Below are 25,104 nucleotides of genomic sequence, written 5' to 3' on the forward strand. Positions count from 1 at the left end.
TGCTGGAGCAGGCCCAGAGGAGGGCCACGAAGATGATCCGAGGGCTGGAGTACCTCTCCTATGAGGAAAGGCTGAGGGAGTTGGGGCTGTTCAGGCTGGAGAAGAGAAGGCTCTGGGGTGACCTTACAGCAGCCTTCCAGTACCTGAAGGAGCCTACAGGAAGCTGGAGAGGGACTTTTCACCAGGGTGTGTAGTGATAGGACAATGGGGAATGGCTGTAAACTGAAAGAGAGCAGATTTATATTAGATATTGGGAAGAAATGAGGGTGGTGAGGCACTGGAAGAGGTTGCCCAGAGAAGCTGTGGATGCCCCCTCCCTGGCAGTGTTCAAGGCCAGGTTGGATGGAGCTCTGAGCAACCTGGTCTAGTGGAAGATGTCCCTGCTCATGGCAGGGGGGTTGGAACCAGATGATCTTTAAGGTCCCTTCCCACCCAAACCATTCTATTATTCTATAATGAACGGCAGCTGTAAACCGGGGGGCTGCTCAGAGACTCCCAGCCAGGTGAGGGACATGAGGAGCCTTGGAACGCCGGCAGCAACACACGGTAATTCCTGGGAGCTTCTAACTGCTGCCAGTGAAAGGGGCTGGGAAGGCAGCCCCACAGCGCCGGGCCCGCAGCGGCAGGCAGCCGGCCGAGGCCCGCAGCGGCCCTGCCCGGCCGGGAGCCGCGGCCGTTACCTCAGCGCTGCCCGCCCGCGCAGGCCCCGCGCCGCCATTGGCTGCCGCCGGGGGGTGCGGGGGAGGCCGCGGGGAGGCGCGCAGCGGTGCGGCCGGGCGCTCCCGCCCGCGTACGTCTGCCCTGCCCTGCCCTGCCCTGCCGTGCCCTGCCCGGCCGGGCGCGGGGCCGGAAGCCGCGCCGATGAGCTGTGTGCGCCGCCTGCCTGCGCGCTTGGCGGGGGCCGCCGGGAGCCCGGCGCTGCGGCTAGGTAAGAGGAGAGCGCGGGGCGGCCCGGCCGCAGCTCCTGCCCCCCCCACCCAGGGAGGATGTGGGGACGGGGCGCTGTCACCGCCGGCGCCCTGGCCGCGCTGGCCTTGGCTGCGGCCCTCTGGCTGCGGCGGGAGGAAGGTATCGACATCTCCGCGCCGGGGAGGGGCCTGCGCCTGAGGGGCGGCGGGGGCGGGCCGAGGCGGGGGGCGACGAGGGCCGCCCTCCGAGGGGGCCGCTGGAGCTGAGCGGGGGGGTGGGTGTTCCCCGCGGAAGGAAGGGCCCCGGGGGCGTGAGGGGGGCGGCGGCGGGCCCCCGTGACGGGGAGGCGGGCTTGGCGCCGGTTTGGGAGCGAAAGGGGCAGAGCGGGCGGGCACGATGAAACACCCCCACCGCCCCCCACCCGCCTGGCGAGGGGGTGGCGGAGGGGGAAGCGAAGAAAACCCGCCCGCCTGCACCCACGCCGGGTTCCGCCCGCTCCAGCGGGGCCCTCCGGGAGGCGAGGCTCCGCGAGCCTCGGCCGCAGGCCCCGCCGGTGTGCGGGCAGGGAGCCCGGTGCTGCCCCGGGGCCGAGCCCCACGGCGGCCCCCGGGGAAGGGCCGTGGCGAGGCGGGGCGGCGGCGCCGTGCGTGCGTGTGTGCGGGGACCGTGCTCCGCTGCGGCGGGGAGGGAGGGGGAGGGAGAGAGAGAGAGACAGGGGGAGGCGCGCCGTGATGAGCAGGGCCGCCGGGTCCAGCCAGCGCCGCCGTCCTGCCGCTGCCGGAGGAGCCCGGGGCGGGGGAGCGGCTGCCGGCCGGAGCGGGGTGGCGGTGTGTGCCGGCCCGGGGGAGCGGGCCGCGGCTCCGCGCCGGGTGTTTGTTTTTCATTTATCATCATTGTTTTAGGAGTGGGGGGCTGTGTGTAAGGTGTTGGGTTTTTTTTTAAAAAAAAAAACCAAACAAAAAACCACAAGAACAAGCGGCCCTCCACGGCCCTTTTTGCAGGTGCCCGCAGGGCAAAGCGGCGCCCGGGAAGTTCTGTGTGCGAGCGGCGGCCCGGGCGGGGATGCGCGGCCCGGGGCCCGGCCGCCCGCCACTTCCCGCCGCACCGCGGCCGGGGCTGGCGTAGGCGGCCCCTGGGAGAGCCGAGCGCGGGCATTAAACCCCCTCCCTCCTCCCGCCGCCCTCCCTCCTCCCGCCGCCCTCCTCCGTCCCTCCCTCCCTCGCTCTCCCCCTCCTCCCTCCCTCGCTCCCTCCCTCTCCCGGTGCGCGGCCATTGCAGTGACCCCGGCCGGCCAAGGATGATCACCAACACGCGGGGCTTCCTGTGGTCGGACCTGGAGACGCGGGCGCTGCTGGAGATCTGGGGCGAGGCCGACGTGCAGTCGGCGCTGGACGGCAACTTTCGCAACAGCCATGTGTACCGGGACGTGGCCTGCCGCCTGGCCGAGCTGGGCTTCGAGCGCACCCCCGAGCAGTGCCGCATCCGCATCAAGGGCCTCAAGCGCCAGTACTACCAGGCCCGGGACGGGCTGAAGAAGAACGGGCACGCCCGCAAGATATGCAAGTACTACGACGAGATGGACCGGATCCTCAGCTGCCGGGGGGGGCCCGACGGGGCCCCCGAGCCGCCGGCCCCGCCGCCCGAGGGCGCGCAGCCGGCGGGGCCGCTCGCCGGGCCCCCCACGCCGGGCACGCCGCGCAACGGTCGGGAGGCGGACGCCGAGCCGGACGAGGACGGCGGGCTGGAGTCCCCCCGCGACAACTTCACCGAGGACTCGGGGGAGTGCTCATCCTATGCAGAGCACCCCGTCAAGGTGGAGTGCCCCCCCTTCGCCATCCCCGTGCCGCCGGGCGACGGTGAGTACCCACCGGGCTCCCGGCGACGGGTGGCCGTCCGTGTGTGCCCCCCACTGGGCTCTCGCAGCCCGGCTGCCGGCGCCTCTCCTGCTGGCTGCTTCTGGCGACCCTCTGCCTTACCCCCCCGCCCGTCCTCTGCGCTCCCAAATCCGCCCCCGTGCTCCCGCTCCCTCGCACCTTGTTCGGCCCCGGGAGCTCCCCCCCCTCCCCCCCTTTCCGCGGACGGGAGCGGGGCGGGAAGCGCTGCAAACCGGGTAGGGAGAGATGCCCGGGGGGGTCGGAGACTGTAGCGACTTTTTATCGGTGAAGCCGATGCAGAACTAGCGCAGAGATCATCGAGACAGCAGTGTCAGGCAATGCTGCAGAAGCAAAGCGGCATCCTTCTCGCCGGAGGATTTTCGCGTTCCCTGCAGGCTGTGTGCGGCTTTCTTAATCTGTATTAAAACGATGCTGACGATAATACCTGAAAAAATCTGCTTATTGTTGCAGATGGGCCAGAAAGCTGAGGGAGATCTTTTACGTAATTAATTGCTCGAGGTGTTTCGGGAACACCGCTTGTAACTTCAGCGGGCTTGCAGACAGAAACAGCCCTTAGATAAAGCCTGCCCTTCCCTTGCTCGTTCTTTACCCTCAGCTCCGTATTTGTGTTGGGGGGGGGGGACACACACGACAGTGCTGTTTGTTTGTTTTAAATCTAGATTAATGCCGTGGTTTTAATACAAACATGAACCTGTCTTCAGAAGTTGACATCACTGAGGAATCAGCCAATTGGTTGACGTTTAACCAACCTTCTTTTTACACATAAACCCCATCAAAGAGTTGTTTACACTAATGTTCTTTTGAAATGCAAATCCAGAATGCCAACAGACTGAAACTCAATTTAGATTAATGTAATTACCTGCAATACACAAATGAGGCTATACTATTTAATAGCTTTCACGTAAACCTTTTTAGAAGATCAAAAAGTCTCCTATTGTTGAAGTTTAGTCCTACAACAATTAAAGGATGCCTCTGTGTGATTTTCGTGTTACCTTTGTAACTTTCTAGAAGCTTGTGGGTTTGCTTCGGTGCTCTGAAATAAAAATATCTGAAATAGTTAGAATTCACATCGAACAAGTGTAACTACTTTGTGGCACGTTAGGTGCACATCTCACAGGGAGGTCTTTTGCTGCTTTCTTGTTAGAATATTCTTTTTCTTCAGAAAAATGATTGTCTCTCGCTTTGTTTTAGGCTTTAAAGAAATCAATGCTCCGACTATTACCCCGCCTCTCAATCAGCCCAAAAGATCAAAAAAACGCCATGCAAATTTGACATTGGATAAAATGATGGAAAAATTCCTGCAGCAGAGCGTGGATACAGAAGAGAAATTTTACAGATATGAAGAGCAGAGGCTCAAAATTGAGGACAAGCGTCGGGAAGCTGAGCATGCTCGAGAGCTCCAGATGTTACAGATGTTGGGACAGATGTTGGCAGGAATTTCTTCTACGGTATCACAAAGGTCACAGTCTATACCAGCGAGTCCACCTCAGAGAGCGAACCATCGTTCATACGGGGATAACTTTAATTATAATGCTATGACAACAGCACTTTCTCCACCGATAGGTACTTTCTTCTATAGCGTAAATAAAAGCTAGGGTTTTTTTAAACTTCTGTGTGAAAGCACTGGTAGTAAGTAGCTTTTGAAAATAAAAGCTAATTGGAATTATGTAATACTGTGGTGAAGGTGTCTGTCTGATGTATAATGAACTGAAAACGTCATTTGTACCGTTGTACTGATTATTTATTATAGATACATTAGTTAAATTTTAATGAGCAAAATCACACCTTTCAAACCTTGTAAACATTGGGGACTTCTTTCCACATTCACATCTCTGTAAAGTGAAGTTAGGAGAAGCGTTGTATATAAAAGGCAAGTAGCACGTTTGCCGAGAACTGTCTGGAAACACTAGGTACCTTGTAGCGGAAATTCTGCTGCTGTTGAAGTTAGCAGGCCTAACCCACTATATGAAGTTAAGGCAGTGCATATGTTTTTTCAGGGTTGGGAAAAGAGTGGAGTTTTGCCTACACTGAAGTAAGTCAAATGTTAAAATCCAGCTTCTTTTAAAAAAAAATTCTGAATCTTACCTTTTAATTAATCATTATATTATTGTAGTAGGTGTAATAGAAGATGAAAATATTAGCATATATTTTTCTTCTACACCAGTTCATTTATAAATTCTTTGTGTTTCTGAATTTATTTTAAAGAAAAAGGCAAAGCAATAACTCTGGAATTGGTGTTTATGAGTAGAATTTCCCTTCCGTACCTTATGTGTGGGCCAGAAGCCGATAATCGGATATTAGCGTTGATTAACAGACTTCTCGGGATCTGTGGCTCCATGTCATTTGTCTTTATTATAGTCTTTATGTACGTGGAGGCAGACTGCATGGGCAGGAGGAGAACGGGGATACTCTTGTCAGCGCTGAAATGAGTCAGTGTGGGGCTTGGTGACTGTAGCCTGCTGCGTGGAAACGAAAGAGGTCTCGTTTTGTTTTAATTCCAAATTTCACACTGCTCAGAAGCAAAAAGCATGGTTTGTGGAGAGAAAAGAACACCCAGCCTCAGCGTTGAGCAGTAATCAGGCATGCCAGATCCTAAAGGGCATTCTCCGATTCCTGAGAGGATCTTGGAGCCTTTTCAGTTCTGCATTTCGTGCTGCGTTTCCCTGTAAAATGCCTGGGGGACTGGATGGTAAGGTCTGTCGAGGGTTTAGGCTGGCTGACTTGGCTGTGTTTCTTCTTGACTGGGTAGTTGGTCTGTAGCATTCCTTGATGGCAGCAGACTTTTGTAGATAAATTACGGCGTACACAGGGATTCTGTGTTTTAAATGTTGTTTTCACTTTTAAATTAGAAGGAAACCTGAAGTGCTTTAGAAAATCCTTTGGGAAATAGTTTGAGGTTCTAGACTGGGGTGATGATACCTACAAGGCCTTACCGTTACTTGAGAGAGGTTTTTTTTGTTGAAAGAGTTTAATTACCTGTGAAGACTTGAAACTAAAGTTCAGTTTTTCTTGTTGTATAGATGTACAGTCATATTACATTGTGCAAAAATGTGTTATAGATATTCAACTGTAGCAAGAGCAACTCGGGATTCTAATCTTCTAATTGGTGAAGGTGTAACAAAGTGTTTATAAATGTGAAAATAACGCTTCAGGCAGTACATCTTTTAAGGAATTAAAATTTTAGTTGTTTGTAGCTAAATATGCCTTAGTGTTTCTGTAGGTAAGTGGGGCTCTAATAAGAATCGCTTTTTGCATGATTCTCTGTTTTCTCCCTATTTATTATGCAATCATTTTAGATTTCAATATAAACAAAAAACGGCAACAAAGAAACAGAGGGCCTTCTTAACAACGTTGCACTCTAAGGGTGACAAGCTGTATGATAAGTGTATTTCTTGTGTGGTTGAGAACCAATGAGTGTATGAAGTGTGATTTAAAGAAAATAATCTGCCCTATTTCCAGAGGAGATGAGCATTTTGTTCTCCTCTGGGTCACTGCAATGCTATTTTGGCCATAATCCAAAACGGGGTTGTTTTTTCTCTTTCTTTTTTTTTTTCTCAGTAGGAATGAGGTGCTTCTATTATTGAAGGATTTTAAAAGCAAAAGATCAGCCAGGAGTATTCATCATTATTGAACACTAAAGCACTTTATTACTGAAGATTAGCACGTCTGGTTTAGGTTTAGATACTGTAGAAAAAGATGCTTTCTGCTGATAGCACACAGATGCAGAGTTTTCTTGTTTATTAATTTTTTTCCCCATTATTATGTCCAAAATTTCTGAAACAGTTTTTTGTCTTCTTTTTGGTTTCTCTTGATGTAGATCTTGGAGTTGGGGGGGTGGGATTACAAAGTTTTTTACAGCTGAAAGTAAGGAGTATCATGGGAGTTATTTTTTACATAGTTATGCATTACTATATAGCAGTTCCTTGAAAGCTTTTTAGAAGATCTGTAAAAAAAGTAAGCGTAGCTACATTCTAGGAGACGAATACTAATGCTCAAATAAATTGTTCTGAACAGAATTGTATGGGTAATGAGGAGCTCTGTTGAAATACATGAACTTTTACTGTATTTACTGCAATTTATAGTTAACACACTGTTCACAGAAGTACTGATCTTCAAATTTGTCCCGTTAGGTAAACTGTAATTCTCTGTAGTTGTAGAAATACTTTTTTCTTCTAAATTTTTGTAGTCTTTTGAAACACTCATTTGAATGTGAAGCCCTCTGTGCAGTTGTTTTAATATGTAGCTTGACATGTAGCTTTGCATCAGAGATCTGTAGTTGTATTATAGCTCAAAATTATCTTTGTGTGATATCTTGTAACATTTGCCTCTAGTGCGTTGGATTATAGTTTTGCAGAAAGGCGTTCGTTATGCTTTGTAACCACCTGCCAAAATAAAAAAGCAGTGCGGTAGGCCCTGATTCTGCTAGGAGGTGGAAGTCTTTAAGGGGAAGCAAAAAATAAGGTAGAGTGTGCGCTTAAAATGTGGTTTTAGTTGCTCTGTGTCTGAATGAATTTAGTCCTTACCAAGTGTACCTATTTCAGTTGAGCTTAATCCTGGAAGTGATTTCAGGCTGAACTAAGAAGATATTTCTAGTTGCAAAATGTTCATACAGCTATTCTGGGCTGTTGCTTCTTACTGTGCTTGACCCCTAAATTAGTACTGTGAGCAGTCAGTGGGAATATTCCCTGCACCAGACCCAAAATTAATTTTTGAGATGATCACCTTCCCTAGTTACTCACTATTTTAAAGGCCTTTAAGTGACGAAGCATTTGGTTTTTAGAAGTATGTCACTTTGTATATCTTTGAGTGTTTTTAGTAGTGTGTACGAGCGCTTAAAAGAAATGCTGATGGTAGTTTAAGAAGGAACATACTTTAAAGTAACACTTATTTTCTTTTTTTCAGTTATAGAGAGATCTTTTTCACTGCACAGAACACACTCTTTAAAGGATATGGAGAATATTTTTCAACTGGTGCGCAATGTTATCCCTCCTCTAACAGGCAAAAGGCATAAAGGTCAAGATGGACGTATAGGCATTGTTGGAGGATGTCAAGAGTAAGTTAAACAGAAACTCGTTTTTTGTTTCTGAGAGAGTTTGAGGGTGTCATAAGTACTTGTAGAAGCCATTCAAACTCACCTTACATGTAAAATGTGAGTATTTTCCAGACAGCTTTACTAGTCCGTCACCGTGACCACGCGTGTTTATGAAAGAACATGTGTCCCTGCAATCGTGTTGCAAAATTTTTGGTAGTGAATGTGGTTGAGACTTAGAATGCTGTTTGTGTCTACCTTCTCTGTTGTTTTTGACCAGCAAACTCTCTCTGCTTTCAGCGTTAGTCTTTTCTCATTGCGTGATGAAGTTATTGAACAAGTAGAACAGAGTAAGACAGTGGCACATCTGGTATATTTTCATGTCTTGGAAACTGAGTCTCTTAAATCAGTAACAGAATATCTTCTTGCTGCGCACTTTTTATTTTGATAAATTGTGGTATTTACTAGATTCTGTCAATACCTTATTTTGTGTTCTGGAGTAATAGAAATGGCGTGTTTAAGGGAAAAAAAAAAAATGGCATACATGAGTTAAATGCTGTACTGACCTAGAAATAAATGAGGCTCTGTTCTTTTCTTGGCCACATTCAGTAGCCTGCACAATACTTTGAATGAGCCACTACACCTTCTTGTTTTTCATTTTCTCCTTTTGAGATAGAGATGGCACCTTTCTCCTGTATAAGAGATCTGCCATTGGACATCTGCCATTAATAAATGTTCTATGCAGAGCAGAAAGGTGCTGTCTTCCAGTTGGGTTGGTTAGCCAGGAGTTAGTTTTCCTGTTGGTCTAATGGGCTTCGGTTCTTACCTCTTGGCAGAAGTAGGCACCACTGGAGGGTGATTCTGTCCATCTCTCTCTCTGCAGCCTTCATAAAGAGAATTTGGGGCAACTGGAATCACAGTTTAGGCACTTTAGTTAAGCACCTAAAACCAGATGGGATTGATCTAGGTCACGGATCCCAGATTTGGCTTGTGAACAGTGCTCGACTCTTGTTTTGTTGTCTTTGAACTTTCAAGTTCGTTGTCTGAGAAGAGTTTGCTTTTTTTGTGATGTGATCTTTATAAATATTTCTGTGAAAGGGTCAGGTGGCTGAGGTGAAATCCTATGCCTTTGAAATCAAAGCAAGGGTTGAGGTTGGCTTCAGTATAGCAAGATTTCATCTGTCTTTTACAGCAAACAAAAGAGAAAGCTTTTTTAAAAATTTGCTCTTGAATTTGGGACTCCATTATGGCAGGCTTATTTCCAGATTATCTAATCTTATGACTGTGTTTCCTAACCTAAATTGTATTTTATTCTAGATACACTGGAGCACCGTATTTTGCTGCAATTACAGCTCTCAAAGTGGTACGTGTTCTTTTATACCAATCCAAAATGAACTTTTCATCATTTGTACTGGCTAAACACCATTTTTTAAAAGCATCTGTTCTGTACTGCATGTGAAATTTGAGTTCTAAAAGGTCTTCTATCTAACAAAGAAAATCATTGGTCCTGGATATGTAGAAATACTTTGTAAATATGTCATTGGCTATGATTTCTGTAAATATTTTCTCTGTGTAAGGTAAAGTTAATCCTGTGTTGAAAAACTGAAAATTTCTGAGGGAGAGCTGTTTTATCAGAGACATGGATAGGAAATTTCAAAACCTGATGAAGTATTTTCTCCAAAAGTGAACAATAAAATAGCTTCAGATTAATGTTTAAAGTTATGTTTTCAGTGCTGCAGTCGGTTCTTCAGAATTTTTTTCTGGACCTGAGAAGTGTGTTGAATGAGGTATCTTTCAAAACTTGCAGCTTTAGGCCAGTAAAATTCTTACGTATTGTAAGTCTGAAGATGGTTGTAGAATGTAATGTAATTTTTAATAGCACATTTTATTTACGTTATAATCTCTAGCAGAATTATTTTCTAGGTGTTTTTTTTTCCCCCTAGAAGTGTGAACTTCTTTATTTTAGTGACATATTAACTGGCTAAAAATATATTTAATGCAGACTACGTAAATACAATGGTGGTTATTAAAATGTAAACAAATCATGCTTACATAATACACATACTTTTCAGTACTCTAGTGTGTCAGGACTTTCATTTCACTGTGTATGTTTTTCTCTTTGAAGATTTGTTTCAATAAGTAGGTAACCAGTCCAGAAATTCACACACACACATACACACACACCCTTCCAGGGTGCAGTCCCTCAGGGATTTAAAACTGAAATTATATTATTTTATTATCTTATGATAAAAGATATTAAGGCCACTCAGCTGTCTGTTCCCTATGTGCAAATACAGTAGCATACTAGGAGGTCCGTTATTGAAGTCACTTGGTCTCAGGTCATTACCTCTGCACATACAGAGTCATAGAATCAAATCTCTGCATTGCTTAGTAGCTTGAAATGTTAACTGTATAGTAGTAAAGCAGAGGAGACACTTTCTTAACCTTGGGGAATTTCAGTATGCAAGACGGGTAGAAGATCAGGCTTTCTGCTCACTGCTTACATAGTTTTATGTGTGTGTCTGATTTTTCGAGTTGATAGCAGAAGCTTGAGGCTAAGCTGCTCAGCTTTAATGTTTATTTAACTTGAGGGGTGTTGTTGAAATTGTGCCAGCCTTTATCTGGTGTGGATTTGGCTCATTGAGTAAAAATGGTAGGACTGGAAATGTGCTCAGAGATTGCCATAGCTGTATTTTGCAAGTATATTACAGTATTATTTTTCCTCTCTAATGTAGCTTGTCTCTTGCTCAACTGTGTTCTTCTACCTTTCTTCTTATTGTACATGTGACATTTTAGTCTTTGCTCATCTACAAATGAGAAACGTTTCTCAAGTGAGTGAAAGTTCAAGATCTGTTTTCAGTCATCCCATTGATGAGAAACAGAAAAAAATTATATTGGAAGTTTGATGAAAAAAAAAATAAATCTCCAAAACATTGCATAGTAGTCTAAGCCAAAATAGAAAAAATAATAAACGTTGCTTTAACTACATTCACTGAGTAAACTTTGGAATGCTAAAGTTATTATTAAGTATAAATTTGATAATTCTGTTTGCAAATTTTCTTTTTTAGGGTGCAGATTTATCCCATGTGTTTTGTACCAAAGATGCAGCAACAGTAATCAAATCATATAGTCCAGAGCTGATTGTTCATCCAGTTCTGTAAGTGACTTATCTTTTGTTTAAATGAGCAAGTCAGGCTTACTAGTTTGAACATTTCAACCTGACAGTTGATTAGTTTGCATTATTTCTTTTTCTGAGTTACAGGATGAGTGAGCTGGAGATTACAAAAATTCCTGAGTTTGGCCTTTCATTACAAACGGTTGGATCTTTAATATAGAGCAATCAGTTGTGATTTTTTTTTTCGTTACTATCAAAGTACAGTTTTTTAAAAAGCAAAGATCTTGCTTTCTGCTACTTGCTGGCATGTGTTCTGTGATTGTAGTGCATTTAACTGTGAACGGTGGCAAAATCTAGAACTAAGAATCACTACAAGTCAGCATTTTAGAATCTCCATTTGAAAGGCAAATAGAGTATGTTCTCTTGCTTTTTCAGTCCTAATAGTATTGAGCAGTAGTGTATCTTTTTTCCTCTCACTACTGTGTGTATAGTCATTTACGCAAAATTACCAGGCAAGAGAGACGCTGATTCTTCGTAAGTGTGTTACATTAGATACACGCCTCTTCCTGGGAATAAGTGGATGTTCTAAAATGATCTGAAGTACAGGGTTTATTAACAAGAAGATGAAAAGTGTTATAAGCAGCTGTCCTCACTGGGAAAATCAGTATGTGCTTCCCTGAATTTGTGTTCTGAAATACATTACTGATTCGTGAACTTCTACAGGATAAGTAGTTTCAATTAGGTATTATGATGGTTTACAATGAGCACTGTAAATGAGAATTAAGATGTGTGCCTTAGGTATATGTCCCTGAGCTTAGCTTGCACCCATGCGTGTCAAAGTGTGTTGGTGTACATAGCAAAGCTGTGATTAAGCCAGAAAAAGCACAATTTAAAATTGTGTTTGTCAGATACTGCTGTCAGGAAGCATTTATGACAGCAGAAATATTTCGGTGTCTGAGAAGAAGAATATGATCTCCCTTATGGGGATGCCTGCGGTTGGAAACCATAAGTTTATTATGTTCTAAAGGTGGGTTTCATTCCTGTTGTTAGAAGGAAGTCAGATATCAAGGGTTGTGTTTTGTTGTGGGTTTTTTTGAAAGACAGAAGAAACACATGACTTTGTGGATTTTAGACAGGGAAAAAAAGGTGTTTGAAAGCAACGGGAAGATACAAGGGTAGGGTTTTTCCTAGTCCAACTGCATTAGCCTCTAAAATCCAAAATACACATCTTCACTTGATGTTCTGTCTGCTATCCTATGGTAATGATAGAAGGGATTAAATGAACAAATGAAATGGAGAATCTTAGTGGCCGTATTAGCTTGTAACTTAGGTTGTCTTGGTGGATGACACTTGGGATACAGCATATGGTTGTCTTGTATGGGAAGGAGTTGACCTTGCCTTGGGAGAAGCATTTTTCCTATACAGAGGGTTCTTGATGTCTGTGGTAATGCAAAAGGCTAACAGGAGAAACAGAAGCGTCACAGAGAAAAAGGGAGGTGACAATGAGTAAACAGTAAAATTCTGTTCACAGAGGACCAGATTGTGCCTGCTAAATAAGGGTATTTTTTATTATACACAGATTCCCAGTGTCTCCTGTAGAATTTAGATCTCAATGAAAACTCCGATTTTTCCATTTGCAGAGAGAAGTTTTGGTTTTAAACTTCATCTCTGTCTATAAATTCCTCCACATGTACAAAGTATGGTGAATCTAGAAGTTTTCATATCCATATAGCTTTAAGTCTGAAACTCAGTGTTTAATACTTTTACTACAACTCTGATTAATTTCGCCCAGACAGCTGGCTAATTGTATGAAGCAATGGATCTGTAAATATTGTTTATATGACATGCAAAATGAAAAAAAATGCAAATATCAGAATGTTCAGATTTTGTTTGTTAAATTTTCTCATATTTTTATCTCTTCTTTTCTGCTTCATTTGAGGAAAAGAGAAAACAGTCTTTACTGGTTAGAAAGGAAAAAATCTTGACTGACTCTATTGAGCCCAGGTTTTGTTCAGATTTACACAAACGGCCTATTTTTCTCATCAGGTCCTTTGTCTTCAGTGTCACACTTTTCGTATGATCTTTTATATGCTGTGGAGCCGTTGGAGTTCGGCAGGCATGGTCGGCCGCTCTCGATTCAGAGCCTGATCTCTTAAACAGTCTTTGTACTTTCTCCGGGGCCGCACTTCACGCATGGAAGAACCTCTGGGTAAAACCTACCAAGCAGCTACGTCATTGTTTTCTTTTGTGTCTCTCCTTAAAACTTTGCTTTGTTATGATTTCTCCATGACCCTTCAGAGTAACTAGGTGGCTGTTGTACCACCCTCTTATTATGCTAATCATAATTACGGCCCCGTGTACTCCTCAATTCACAGTTTGAACAGCTTGGCATTTCGCCAGGGTTCAGCTGCCATTTTGTACTGTCAGGAGTCTGACATTTTATCATCTCCTCTGTGACTTGGCTGCCGCTACCTTTCCCTACTGCCTTCGCCTCGTGGAGGATCATCTCAGGGGAAGAGCATGCTCTTTCTGTGCTCCTGCCCCTGGAAAGCCGGGGCTCTTCTGGCTCGTTAGAGCTGCGGTCGCTCATCTTTGGCAGCATGGCTAGCAAAGGTATGAAAGAGCTAGAAGTTGCACTGTTGCGTCTCACGTCCTTGGCAAATGTCTGTCACTTCAAGGATGCGAGGAATGTTATGTGAGAAAGATTGAGTGGGGTTGCAGAAGGAGGGTTGTGAAGACGGGCATCCATCTTGCAGCACTGCCAGGGCAATTCCGTGTGGCCCCAGATGCAGACCGTCCCTTCTGGTGTAACATCCTGTCCTGTAGACACCCACCATGCAACTTTGGTTTTTATCTTGTAACTTCATTCCTTGGTCCTGTGAGTGAAGGTCGGAGAGCTGGGGCTGCCTGTGGCAGCCCAGGATCTGGCCAGACACAGCCTCCACACCTGGCTCTGTGCGTGCTCACCACCTGAGCTGAATGATGGTAGCTGGGTGTCTAGGGGCCAGGGACAGTCAGTGTTATCAACAGTAGCTTTTCCTTTTTATTCAGGGATTCTGTCAAATGCATTTATGGCCCCTTCCATGATGACTTGGTATTAATGAAAGTATTAATTGAAAAACGGGCCAGCTAACTAGTTCAATATTTTTTGCTGGCTGACTTTTGCTTTCCTGTGGAGAAGTGAAAAATGTGTATTGCAGAAGTCGGGGTCTTTTGAATAGTGGAGTGTACTGAGTCTTGGTCACAGCTGCCTTGTCACCACTACCTGCGGTTTGTGCTATGTTCTTCTGTTTTCTCAGTTAACATGCTCCTACTGTAAACTCTACACAAATACAGACGAGATAAAACTTAGCTTTTGCATTGTATTAAGTTTTGTTGCAGACGTTTTCTGTGTGTATTTCACCCATAGTCGTGTACGTACTTTCTTGGATTAGTGTTGGAAACTTTCGTCGGTTTTCAGGGGCTTTTTTTATATTCCCTATGTTAATTCCCTGGCTCAGGTCAGGTTGAATAGACTTCTTGGATACTTGTGTTGGGTTAGCTTATCCTGTCTTGATAGATGAGTGATCAGAGAGTTAAATGAGCTGTACGAACAGAGCTGGTTGTATTTTAAAAGAAGAGAGAATAAATCTATTGTGTTAGATTCCCCTCTTGCAAAGACTTTTTTACAGAGGTTTTTCTTCCTCTGTAGGCCAGAAAATATTGAGATGCTGCTGAGTAGCCCACTTGTAACTTGGTTGTCAGACAATTTGTAAAGTTGACAGTTGATACACTCCTTGATCTCCAGAGCTTTATCGGAGAAGTAGAATGAGATGTCAGGTCATTAATTTCTTGTGGTCTTGAAGAAGTCACGTATTTTTTCCATTATCTCCAGAAAAGTCATGCTTGAACGAAGTATGGATTTAGAAATAATACCTTCCTCCAAGCTGGTTGTATCTATGGGTCTATATGGGCTAGGAAAGATTGCCATAATTACTGAAAGACTTACAGTTAATTGCAGAGTTCAAGTTTTTGTTTGGATTTTGAAAAACATTGTCATAATGCTTGTAAATATCTGAAGGGTGGGTGTCAGGAGGATGGGGCCAAGCTCTTTTCAGTGGTGCCCAGTGACAGGACAAGGGGCAATGGGCACAAACTGAAGCACAGGAAGTTCTGGCTGAACATGAGGAAGAACTTCTTCCCTCTGAGGGTGACGGAGCACTGGAACAGGCTGCCCAGGGAGGTTGTGGAGTCTCCTTCTCTGGAGATATTCAAGCCCCGCGTGGACAAGGTCCTGTGCAGCCTGCTGTAGGTGACCCTGCTTTGGCAGGGGAGTTGGACTAGATGACCCACAGAGGTCCCTTCCAACCCCAACTATTCTGTGATTCTGTGATTCTGTAATTGGGGAGAAAACTCTCATGAGGCTGGCCTGTGTGTTGAGGTCAGTTACCATTAATGAAGAAGCTTAGCTTAGATCAGGGTTGCTGGAACGTGTTTTACCTAGTTTCGCTGGACTTTGTCTATGTTTTGATGATCGGAAAAAAATTTGTAAAAGTGAGTCATGGATAGCGAGCTCCTGATAAGTTATATGAGCGCTTTTAACCAGTGCCAAGTCTCTTAAAGAAAGCCCAGGAACAATGTGAAGACTTTTGACCATTTATAATTAGTTATATGGAGAGGAGATTCAAAAATGTTGTTCCTTTGTGGGAGGAAGCTCATACCTTCCAGTAGTGTTAGCTAAGGATGACTATTAAATGCTGCTTCTGTGTAACATGTGACTAACCTCTCTGCTGAATCAGTTGCTGGAAGAGATGCAAGAATTCTTGTCACTGGGGAAAGTCAAGGAGAAAGCACAGATTGCTCCGATTACCAGAAAGGTGTCTCTCAAGTGTCTTGGCTGCTGGATCCCTGTTATACCCGCAGAAAAGATGCAGGCATAAACTTTGTGATCTTTCTCCCAAACCTCACTTAGACAGCGGCCTAGCTAGGAATTGCATGAGACAGTTTTGGGGTTTTTTTTCCTGAGTACTTAGGGAGAGAGAACGGTCTGTTTCTATGTGCTGACTCAGAGAAGTATACTTAAACTGTTTCTAATCCTGTTGTGCAGTCCCATGGACAAAACTTGTTTATGGACCTGTTTCCTGTGTCCAGCTTTCTTGGCAAAAAGCGGCTGCTTCTTTGCTGCGTGCTGCAGAGTGAATAATAGACATGAGATGTATTCACCCCATACTGTAGTCCCTCTCCTCCATGTTGTTGTGGAGCTCGTTATCCCCGGTGACACTAACAGAGGTTTTGCCACCTCATCACAGAATCACAGAATGGTAGTAGTTGAGAGGGACCTCTGGGGATCATCTAGTCCAACCCGCCTGCCAAAGGAGGTTCCCCTAGAGCAGGCTGCACAGGGCCGTACAAGATGCGAGAAGTAGCCAAAGAGTTTTAGCATCACTGCAGGGAGTGCTGCTGTTCTTAGTGCTTTCTGATACATCAGAAAGAGATGTATACGTGTGTAGGAACATTTTACTCTAGCTGGATCCTGGCCAAATTCATCCTTCTGGACACTTGTTGTACTGCTGTGATTTGACACCAGGGTTGGACTTCTTTGCTGTTTAATCTTGAGTTTGAGTGAAAGCGGGCATGCCTGGGATTTGCTTTTGCATTTGTTTTTGTTATGATAATTTTTAAGGTTTTTTGGGGTCTCATTCTTTTTTTTTTCCAGTTGACAATCAGGAAAGCAGACGTTTAGACCGAGACATGTTCTGTCTTCAAATTGTCTGTGGACACGTGAGAAGTACTCTGCCTTCTGGGTATTGATTCAGCTATCATCTGTGCCTTAAGAGTGGAACACAAACTAGAGAGGGATACCAATGTGATAAAAGCTTGTCACTTTGAGTTTAACATTTAAAAAAAAAAAAGTGCATTAGTGTTTTTAGGGTCTATTTCATTCTGAGGGAAATTACGTTGTCATCCTAACTTCATTCTGTCGCTTTTTAAGTCACAGGTTTTGGTTGATTGCAGTCCATTTCAAAGAATATTTGACAGATTCTACTTATCAAGTCAGTTCACTTCCCTGAACTCTCTAAATAATGAAGTCAAAACATTTGGTTATCATTATACTTTGGGGGGGGATTGTCATAACACGCATTGATAATATGACTGAGATCAAAACATTACTGCAACTGCTTTAAATACTTGGATATATCTAAATGCAGGTCATAAAATGACTGTGTTGATAACTGTGGTATCTTTACAAGGCTAGATAAAGTTGACCTTGAGTGCTGTTGTCATGTCTGTGTGAGAAATCTCAGAAAACAGAGTCAAGCAATAGCTGCTTCTCCTTTGGGGCTGTTTCTCACAGGATGTGAGAGGCTCTGCTCTGCATGAGAGGCGACTTCATTTGTATAATGCGCTTGGGTTCATTATTAGAAATGGTTGTTGGCTCTGATGATTGTAGTTTGTTGACAACCCAATTCCTAGTGAAAGAGAAGATCTGATACCTAAATGAAAGTCTGGTGTCCAAATAGCAGCTGTGGAAAACATTTTTGGGTGTTGTCATCATTTTTGGGATAGAAAGAATACGATATGGTGAATACGGCATTTTTTCTAAATGCGTACCCCAAAAGGTCATTCAGACTCTCGCTGCCTTGAAGGTAGAATATGAAGCACGTAAAAACTGTGCTATCTGCATATTAAGAGCAGTCTCTTGCTATGAACTTGTGAAACCAGTGCTCTTCCTGGATGATGGGTTGCTGTTCTTGCTGCTATGTTGTTAATATTCAGATGAAACCTACCAGGGTCACTTCTGGTGTCTAAATTAACTTACCTAGTGGCTGAAAAGCAACACTTGATTTGAATAGTGTTCAATCGCTCTCTCATTAGTGTCTTTGTTTTTCTTTCATTTTCTTCCCTGTCATTTCATGGGATTGTAGCAGGAAAATAGGTATTGTCTGCATCGCATTTGCAGATTAAACATTACTGAAGATCTTTCAACAGCCTGGTAGGTGAAAATGACCTTTTTGTTTTCTAAATGTTTGGGGGGGCATTTTAATGTACCAGTCTTAATTTACTAAATGTATCTCTTTGTGGTCTCTAAGTGCATCCAGCCAACTTCATGCCACTGTGTTGTCACTGAGATTTACTCTACCTGACTGAGGTGCTTGGTGAGAGACCCATGAGTTGATAATGGGATCAGTGAGCTTTTCTAGAATAAGTTACCATTTCCAGTTCTGTTCACGGGGCTGAAAGAGGCTGCCTCAAGCCTTTGGGCTTCTGGAAATGTGGAGTTAATTTACAAGAATGGTGATTTAAACATTGACAAATATAGCTACTTTTCAAATATAGAATTAGTTTAATTTTATGCTTGAACATTTTTTTGCACGGTTTGGTTTTGCCTTTAATTTCTTTGACCTAACCTATCCAGAATAATCTCTCTCGCTATCTTATTTACCCAGTTTCCAATAATGACCTCACCCAGGGTTTACCACAATAGTTAATAATTAGCTTTCTGAGGTGATTACTGAAATTCTAGAGCTACGCATTATGTTCCATCTTTCGCTCTTTTGATGTGCTGTGTAACATGACAGGATCTAAATGTCAGCAGGTCTAACATTTGATTCACATTACCATAATTACCTGCAGTGCTTGGACAAACAAAACCGAAACTCTTTCATCCTCAGATCAGAGACTTTTTCCCATCTTTGAAGATAAGACTCTAGGCTGGCTTTTGAAACTGCCCACTTGAAGTGGCTTCGTCTGAGTTTACGTAACAGACTTTTGCAACGGTACATTTTAATGCATTTGGAGTTGCCTCAGTCACACCAAGTGTGCACAGATAATGAGCAGAATTTGAAAAACAGGCTCTCCAGCAAGGAGCCGTACAGTTGATCAGGTGACGGCATTCTTGCTTATGTCCCATGTCCTCTAGCAGGAGGTCCCACTGATTGGCGTTTTGTGACGTCCAAACCACATCTCTGATTACGAAGGTGGTTCCAGCTCTGCTGAAAACACGCGTGAAGAGCTGCGGTCCTGCTGCCTCCAGTCTGCGCTGTCATTCATGCTTATCTGCTATTTCTGTAGCTCCTGGTTACACCCATGCTGACTTTGCTTCACATTTTCTTGTTTCCATGTAAAATTTGACAAGGCTGCACCTTATCACTGTTGTTCCTTTCCCTTCTCTAGAAAGGAATGACAGTTAACTGTCATTCATCCTGAATGAGGAAAGCTGCTGTGTTTAGAGCTTTCTGTAATAATTTAAAGCTATTGCCTTGGCAGCTTTTGATCATTTGGTGAAAGCCAGTCTTTGAATAAAATGCAGTGTACAGCAAAATTTCCTTTTTGGGGGGACTGGGTATGGGAGTTGCATTTCAGGCCCTAGCTGTCAAGTGTCCTCCCGCTCTGGGCAGTGACCAGCCTAGAGCAGACTTTCAAGCAGATGACACCTGTCAAATACCTGTTACGAACTGCTCTGGAAGATGTTTAGAAACTGTGGGTGATATTAGGGCAGTAGGCACCATCATTTTTTAGGCTCTTTTGTTTTTGGAAAGGTTATTGCATCAAGCTTTCACCAAGATGAAGATCTACAGAACTGTGGTTTATGTCAATTTTTATTTTTATGGCAGTGAAATACAGACGAGTCCTGAAGAGCAAAAAGCTTGACTTAAAGTTCTTATTGTCTACATTAGCTTTTCAAAATTGAAAGGTATTGTAAGAGACTGTGAGGCTGTGCATTAAGAGGCAGCAGGGGGATGGTGCAGTACTGAATCCAGCAATAACTGCCATAAGCACCATAACCAAACCAGTGCTGTTCCCGTATGCAAAAATAATTGAGGTGGCAAGGCAAGAGGAATTTTTTCAGGGTGTATTGATTTTAGTTTGACAAAAGTTAGCTGAAGCTACGAATAATTCACGAAGAAAGATTGTCCTCACCATTTCAGAGACTCAGTGCTGTTGAATTTGAATAATATTTGTAGATTTTGCAATGGAAAGTACTTTTCTCAGTACGTTCTGGAGGAGAATGGAGCAAAAGTATAAGCACGCGAGATGCTGAACACCATACCTTGGCCCTGTCTACACAGGGGCCTCAGGGAAGGCAAGCGTTAAAGCTGTTGTGTCTGACTTCCCAAGAGATCACAGTGTTCTCAGCCTCCGCTGAGCAAAGCTTTGTGTGTCTCCCCTACCTCTTGTTAATAACCAAGGAAAGCTGATAAGGTAAAGATCTGTGTGGTCCTTTTTCATAGCGTGCCCTGCTGTGAGACTCTCTCTATGCTTGCTTATTTGTTTAGGTCTTCTTTGACTAATGGGCAATGGGTAAAGTCAATTGAATGTTGATATTAGCTTTAGACTCTTTCTTACCTACTAAACCTCACAGGTATGAGATGAGTTACAGAAGCTCCTTCGTTTTTTCCTTATTAATGATTCTGTTGTCTTGCAGTTGTTATTTACATGTTTATCCTGCGGTAGTTCTTTTCTGTATGCAGCCAGAGCTCTATCGGTTGCTTTCCAGACAAGCTAAGACTTTGAGGAAGATTTTGGTGTTTGGAGGGATGTTGGTTGGTTGCTTGACTGAACAACAGCGAGCTGTCGTAATGTAAATTTTCATCAGAATGGCATCCGATAACATGTCACATTAAACATAATGGTTAGCTGGGAGTTAAGTAGCTGTTTGAAAATCTGGTCATTCCCTGCAAATCTGCAGCTGTGGTCTGTCACCAGAATCTTTAATTGCAGACGTGCACAGTGTAGTTCACTTTCCATGTTTACAAGTGTTACGTTTGGATTCAGCTTCCTAAATTATTCCTGTTGTGTATGTCCATAGTGCAGAGTTTGTATTCTCAAATTATGGGAAAGCCAGACTGTTTCCCAATGTCTTGCCCCATCAACCTCCAAAAAAGCTTGCTTTATTTTGGGAAATCCCTGATTTTTAGTTAATCAAAGTCTCTCTCATAGGTTTTTACCCTCCTTTCAGAAATTCGAATGCTGTTTTCTTGTGGCCTTGTAAGAGGCTTTCTGACTCCTCTTAATATTAGCTTTGTGCTTTTGGGGTATTGCATTTGTGATTCCCGTTTTGGAAAAAAGCCAAGTTGCATATCGTGTGGCTCGGCACCTCTAAAGGCAATACTGATTCTTGCTTACCTGGTCCCTGTCTGTCAAAGCCTGAAAATTGCATCTCTTTTGATCGATGGGACGTCTTCATCATGCCTCGTACCTTTCTAGATACTTTTTTTTTTTTTAAATACAATGCTAATTCCAATTGTGCATGCATGTCATGGGCAGTGGAGGTGATAATTAAATGGAGAGGTTTGATATCGGGTTAGTAATCAGGTGGAGAAATTGGCATGAAGGGACAAAGGAAGTTAACAACGTTATTTGTGTGAGCATAGTACACAGCGAGCAGCTGAGGACCCGACTTACGTTTTGTGCTGGTGTCTCCGAGTGTTTTGGTGGTTGTTTTTTTTCTGTTTTTGATCCACAGGCAAACAAGAATGTACATTGGCTTTTTCTATAGTAATAAAATAAACACTGCCAAGGAATATTTATTCCCAGGTGCTTGAACATGATTATCTGTACTCGCAAGTTATCCAAATGATCCTTGGCAAGGTTTTTGGCCCATGCCACCTAGCCTCTCCCAACAACTTCTCCCAGTGGTGAGGAACTACTGTGGTCCAAATTCTGTGCCTGATAGGCAGCTGGAGCGTTACCTGCTCTGAAGCCTGAGGGTGTCGACGCCAGCTGACCTCAGTGTCAGAGAACTCTTCTGGGCGTGTTTAAATGTTGTGTATAGACGGTAGCTGTTAAGAGCCAGAAGAGTTTCTGTCCTTGTGCGAAATCCCATGGTCAGTATCATTCAAGGTGACACCCCTTCCTGAAGAAAGTTACGTGTTGATGATTTGTACCGTATCAGCTTTAAAATGCTACTACTTTGTATGTGGGATAAACTGGAAGATGTCACGCTAGCCCTTCCACTTTCAGAGAAGCTGTAGGTACGGAGTATTTGTAAGGCGTCCTTAGCTGCATAACCACAGCTGTTGTGAGTGTCCAGTGTCTTAAAAGTGAAGTTGGCATGGTGCTTCTCCGAGTCAGTATTTGTTCTGCTTTCTTTATGAAGAATTAAAATCCATCAGTTATTTTACAGCATGTTTTTATAGCTGATTTTGCAATGTAATAGTCATTATCACCATTTTAAATCTCTTGGCCCTTCACATGCCTTGGGTTGCTTCTTGATGGGAAGTTGCAAAGGAGTTACGTGAACGTAATGTTTGTAAAATGCTTTGAAGGTGAAAAGCTCTACAGTATGTTTTTATTGTTACTGGAGGCAAAGTGAGCAGGAGTGGCTTAATGTTGGGCTGTTCATTTCCCAAGAGATGGCTTTGTTTTGAAGAGTGTGCATTATCAGTTGGGTTGGAGACAAAATTGTGCATTTCAATCCTGAATATAAATAAATTGGCAAGCTTTCTACTTTGAGATTGTTTGCAGGAGGTAGTTGTAGAAGAGCAGAGCAGTTATGGTACTGCCTATGGCTCTATTCTTAGCTTATGTTTGATGGAACAGTTATTTAATGTATTTGGCTTCTACTGTCCAAAGGTATTTTGAATCCAATCCATTCAAACATCCTAATATGTATAGCAGTAATCTTGTATCTATGTGATCTGTAGACATGAGATGCTTATTTGAGAAGTGTGTGTATTTGAGATATGTATTGCTCTTCTAGAGATAACTTCAGTTTGTGGTCTGCATTGAGAAATGGTGACATTTTATTTGAGTTTGGTTTACAGACAGGTTTTCACATGTTCAACCTGCCACATATAAAAGAGCGGCTTTTTTAGTAGTGCTTTAAATATTTCTTGAATCATTTTTATTTCCAGCCTGTATTTGCATGGTAAACTGATAGGTGGTTGTACAGGGACAAAAAAAAAAAAAAAGCGCATGCTGTTTGGCAATTCTGAAGCTACTGCTGCTTCCTCGTGAGTGAGAGAAGGGAGGGAGCTGCATCAATCAACTGAAAATTCAACTGCAGCTTGCGAAGCGGGGAACTGCTTTGGGGACCCCGATGTCCTGATGTGGTCCATTGTCTCCATGGCCCTCGCAGCGGGTCGTTGCTCCCACCCGGCAGCCTTGTTCCGCAGAGCTGTTCCGTGGTGTCAGCACAGGGTGCCTTTGGGGAGCCGGGGGTTTCTGGAGCAGCTCTTGCCGGCGGAGGGGCCGGGGCCAGGCACGGGACACTGCATCCCTGCAGCCCTGAGCCAGCTGCCTTGCTCTGTGCGGCTGCAAAAGCTTTGGGCTCCTGCCTGACACTTGCAGAAATCGTTGTGGAATTCGCTGATTCTGCCAGACGCGAGCTAAACACTTGTTCCCAAACGGTGTGTCCCTCAGTACAGCTGTTGGCTATGAAAAACATGCAAGGGCTTTCAGCTGTAATAACAGAGCTTTGCTGAAGTATTGCAAGCTCAAAATATTCCGAGTAATACTATCAAGTAATACCTCCTTGCTTAGCTTATAGGGAGCTTTATTGCCCTGTGCTTCAGTTAAAATGTTCATTTATTGTCATCACTTATGTCAGCGGTGGGGAGAGAGGGAGGCTAAATTTTCCCTGGGTACTGTCAGTAGGGATTAACTGACGTTGTTGGGCAGTGCTTTCAAAATATTCTGACCTATTTACACAACAAAACTGATCAGAACAAAATAAACAGTTCTGGTCAGCGGGTGAATGCTGTATTATGGCAGCTATATTTGGCAGTGGATGTTCTCAGAATTTTTCCAACGTAGACAGAACCTGAACGCCACAGAAATTTTAAGCTTTAAAAACAGATAATACCCTTACTGAGTAGCTTGGTTCTCCTGTTGTCTTTTGAGGAAAGGGAAAGGGGACAGTTTGGCCATAATGCATTTGGAACAAATGCTTACTAAGCAACTGACAAAAGAAACTATAGATATACCATTTTGCCATGCAGGGTAATAAATAACTGCATCATTTCCAGCAAGGCGCGGTATATACCTGAGAAATGGTGGATCTCTCTCCAAGGTGTAATCTCTGCAAAGAAACATTAAATAGGGAATTGTGACAGCCTGTAGGAATTGCTGGTTTCCTCCTTGGGTTTTATTTTTCCCCGCTGTAACAACCATAGTGGATACTTGCAATTACCTCCTCGTTTTTAAGTGGTATCCCCTAAGGAATGAATCGAGATAAATGTTTCATTTTAGCTATTTGGACAACTATTCCATATTTCCTGGGTCACAGATTTTTGGTGGTTTGGAGGATAAAATTGCCTGACACTCAGGATAGGAAATATTCTCTTTCTGTCTTGCGTCTTCAACTCAGATTCTGAGAATACTGCAATGAAGCCTTTTTAAACTTGTCTTTTTTTTCCCAATTCCATTTAGTGATAGTCCCAATGCTGTCCATGAGGTGGAAAAGTGGTTACCACGACTGCACTCAGTTGTCATAGGACCGGGCTTGGGTAGAGATGAAGTTCTGCTTGAGAATGCTAAGGTAATGTGTATATTGATATTTTATTCTGTGTCTTTATGTTGAATTTTATTAACCAATTTCCTATCTTTTACATGATTGCACAAGTGTTTTTGATAGGTTTACTACATAACAAATTTAATAAAATATTGTTGGCTGAAAATTACAACTGTCAGTCATGGTCTGTCTTATTAAACTGTAAGCATCAGTCTGAATTTTAGGCACCCATATGGTTGTTTTGATTTGCTTTTGTTTTTATTGTGAAAGTCACTAATTAAGAAATAGATGTTGGCGTCTCTAGATACAGGGCTCTGTGTTTTCTTATGTGCAAAGCACTTGTACTGTAAGAACATAAATGTGAATTTGAGTTCCTAATTTTCAGAACCGTGTTTGACAACTTGTATCAGGAGACGTACCAAAGAATAGGGACTGTGTCTTCTTGCGATACGAAGTAATACTCTTAATTATAAAATGTTCCAGATTTCTACTCTGGATAAAGAGGTAATTCTATTTTCTGTCAAGCCTTAGTGGAGAGCTGAAAACAGGAGCTTAGATAGTTCTGTACTCTAAATAATATGTACTTACAGTGTCTTCCAGCTGATGTCTTGTATTACTGTCGACACATCTTTATATGTTCAAAGTGTATCTTTCAGTCTAATGTCAATCTAATTTTGTACAATTTAATTTTTTTTTTCCTGAGAAGTATTACTGAATTAAT

The 25,104-nt window shown here is 43.6% G+C and overlaps 1 protein-coding gene across 4 annotated transcripts in view; it reads left to right on the plus strand.

Moving 5' to 3' along the window:
* Positions 1–813: 813 nt before the first annotated feature.
* The window catches only part of NAXD (NAD(P)HX dehydratase), a 51,780-nt gene continuing 27,489 nt past the window's right edge, over positions 814–25,104 (plus strand). Inside the window, exons 1-7 of one of the 4 annotated variants that reach the window (XM_075424752.1) lie at positions 848–928; positions 2,188–2,765; positions 3,996–4,367; positions 7,707–7,857; positions 9,151–9,196; positions 10,902–10,990; positions 24,302–24,410. In XM_075424752.1, the coding sequence (XP_075280867.1) occupies positions 2,207–2,765; positions 3,996–4,367; positions 7,707–7,857; positions 9,151–9,196; positions 10,902–10,990; positions 24,302–24,410 (1,326 nt within the window). In that variant the 5' untranslated portion in view covers positions 848–928; positions 2,188–2,206. The other 3 variants (XM_075424763.1, XM_075424780.1, XM_075424770.1) reach the window with 3 other exon arrangements.

Source organism: Opisthocomus hoazin, chromosome 1 (genome assembly GCF_030867145.1).
Source record: "Opisthocomus hoazin isolate bOpiHoa1 chromosome 1, bOpiHoa1.hap1, whole genome shotgun sequence".
Taxonomy (NCBI): domain Eukaryota; kingdom Metazoa; phylum Chordata; class Aves; order Opisthocomiformes; family Opisthocomidae; genus Opisthocomus; species Opisthocomus hoazin.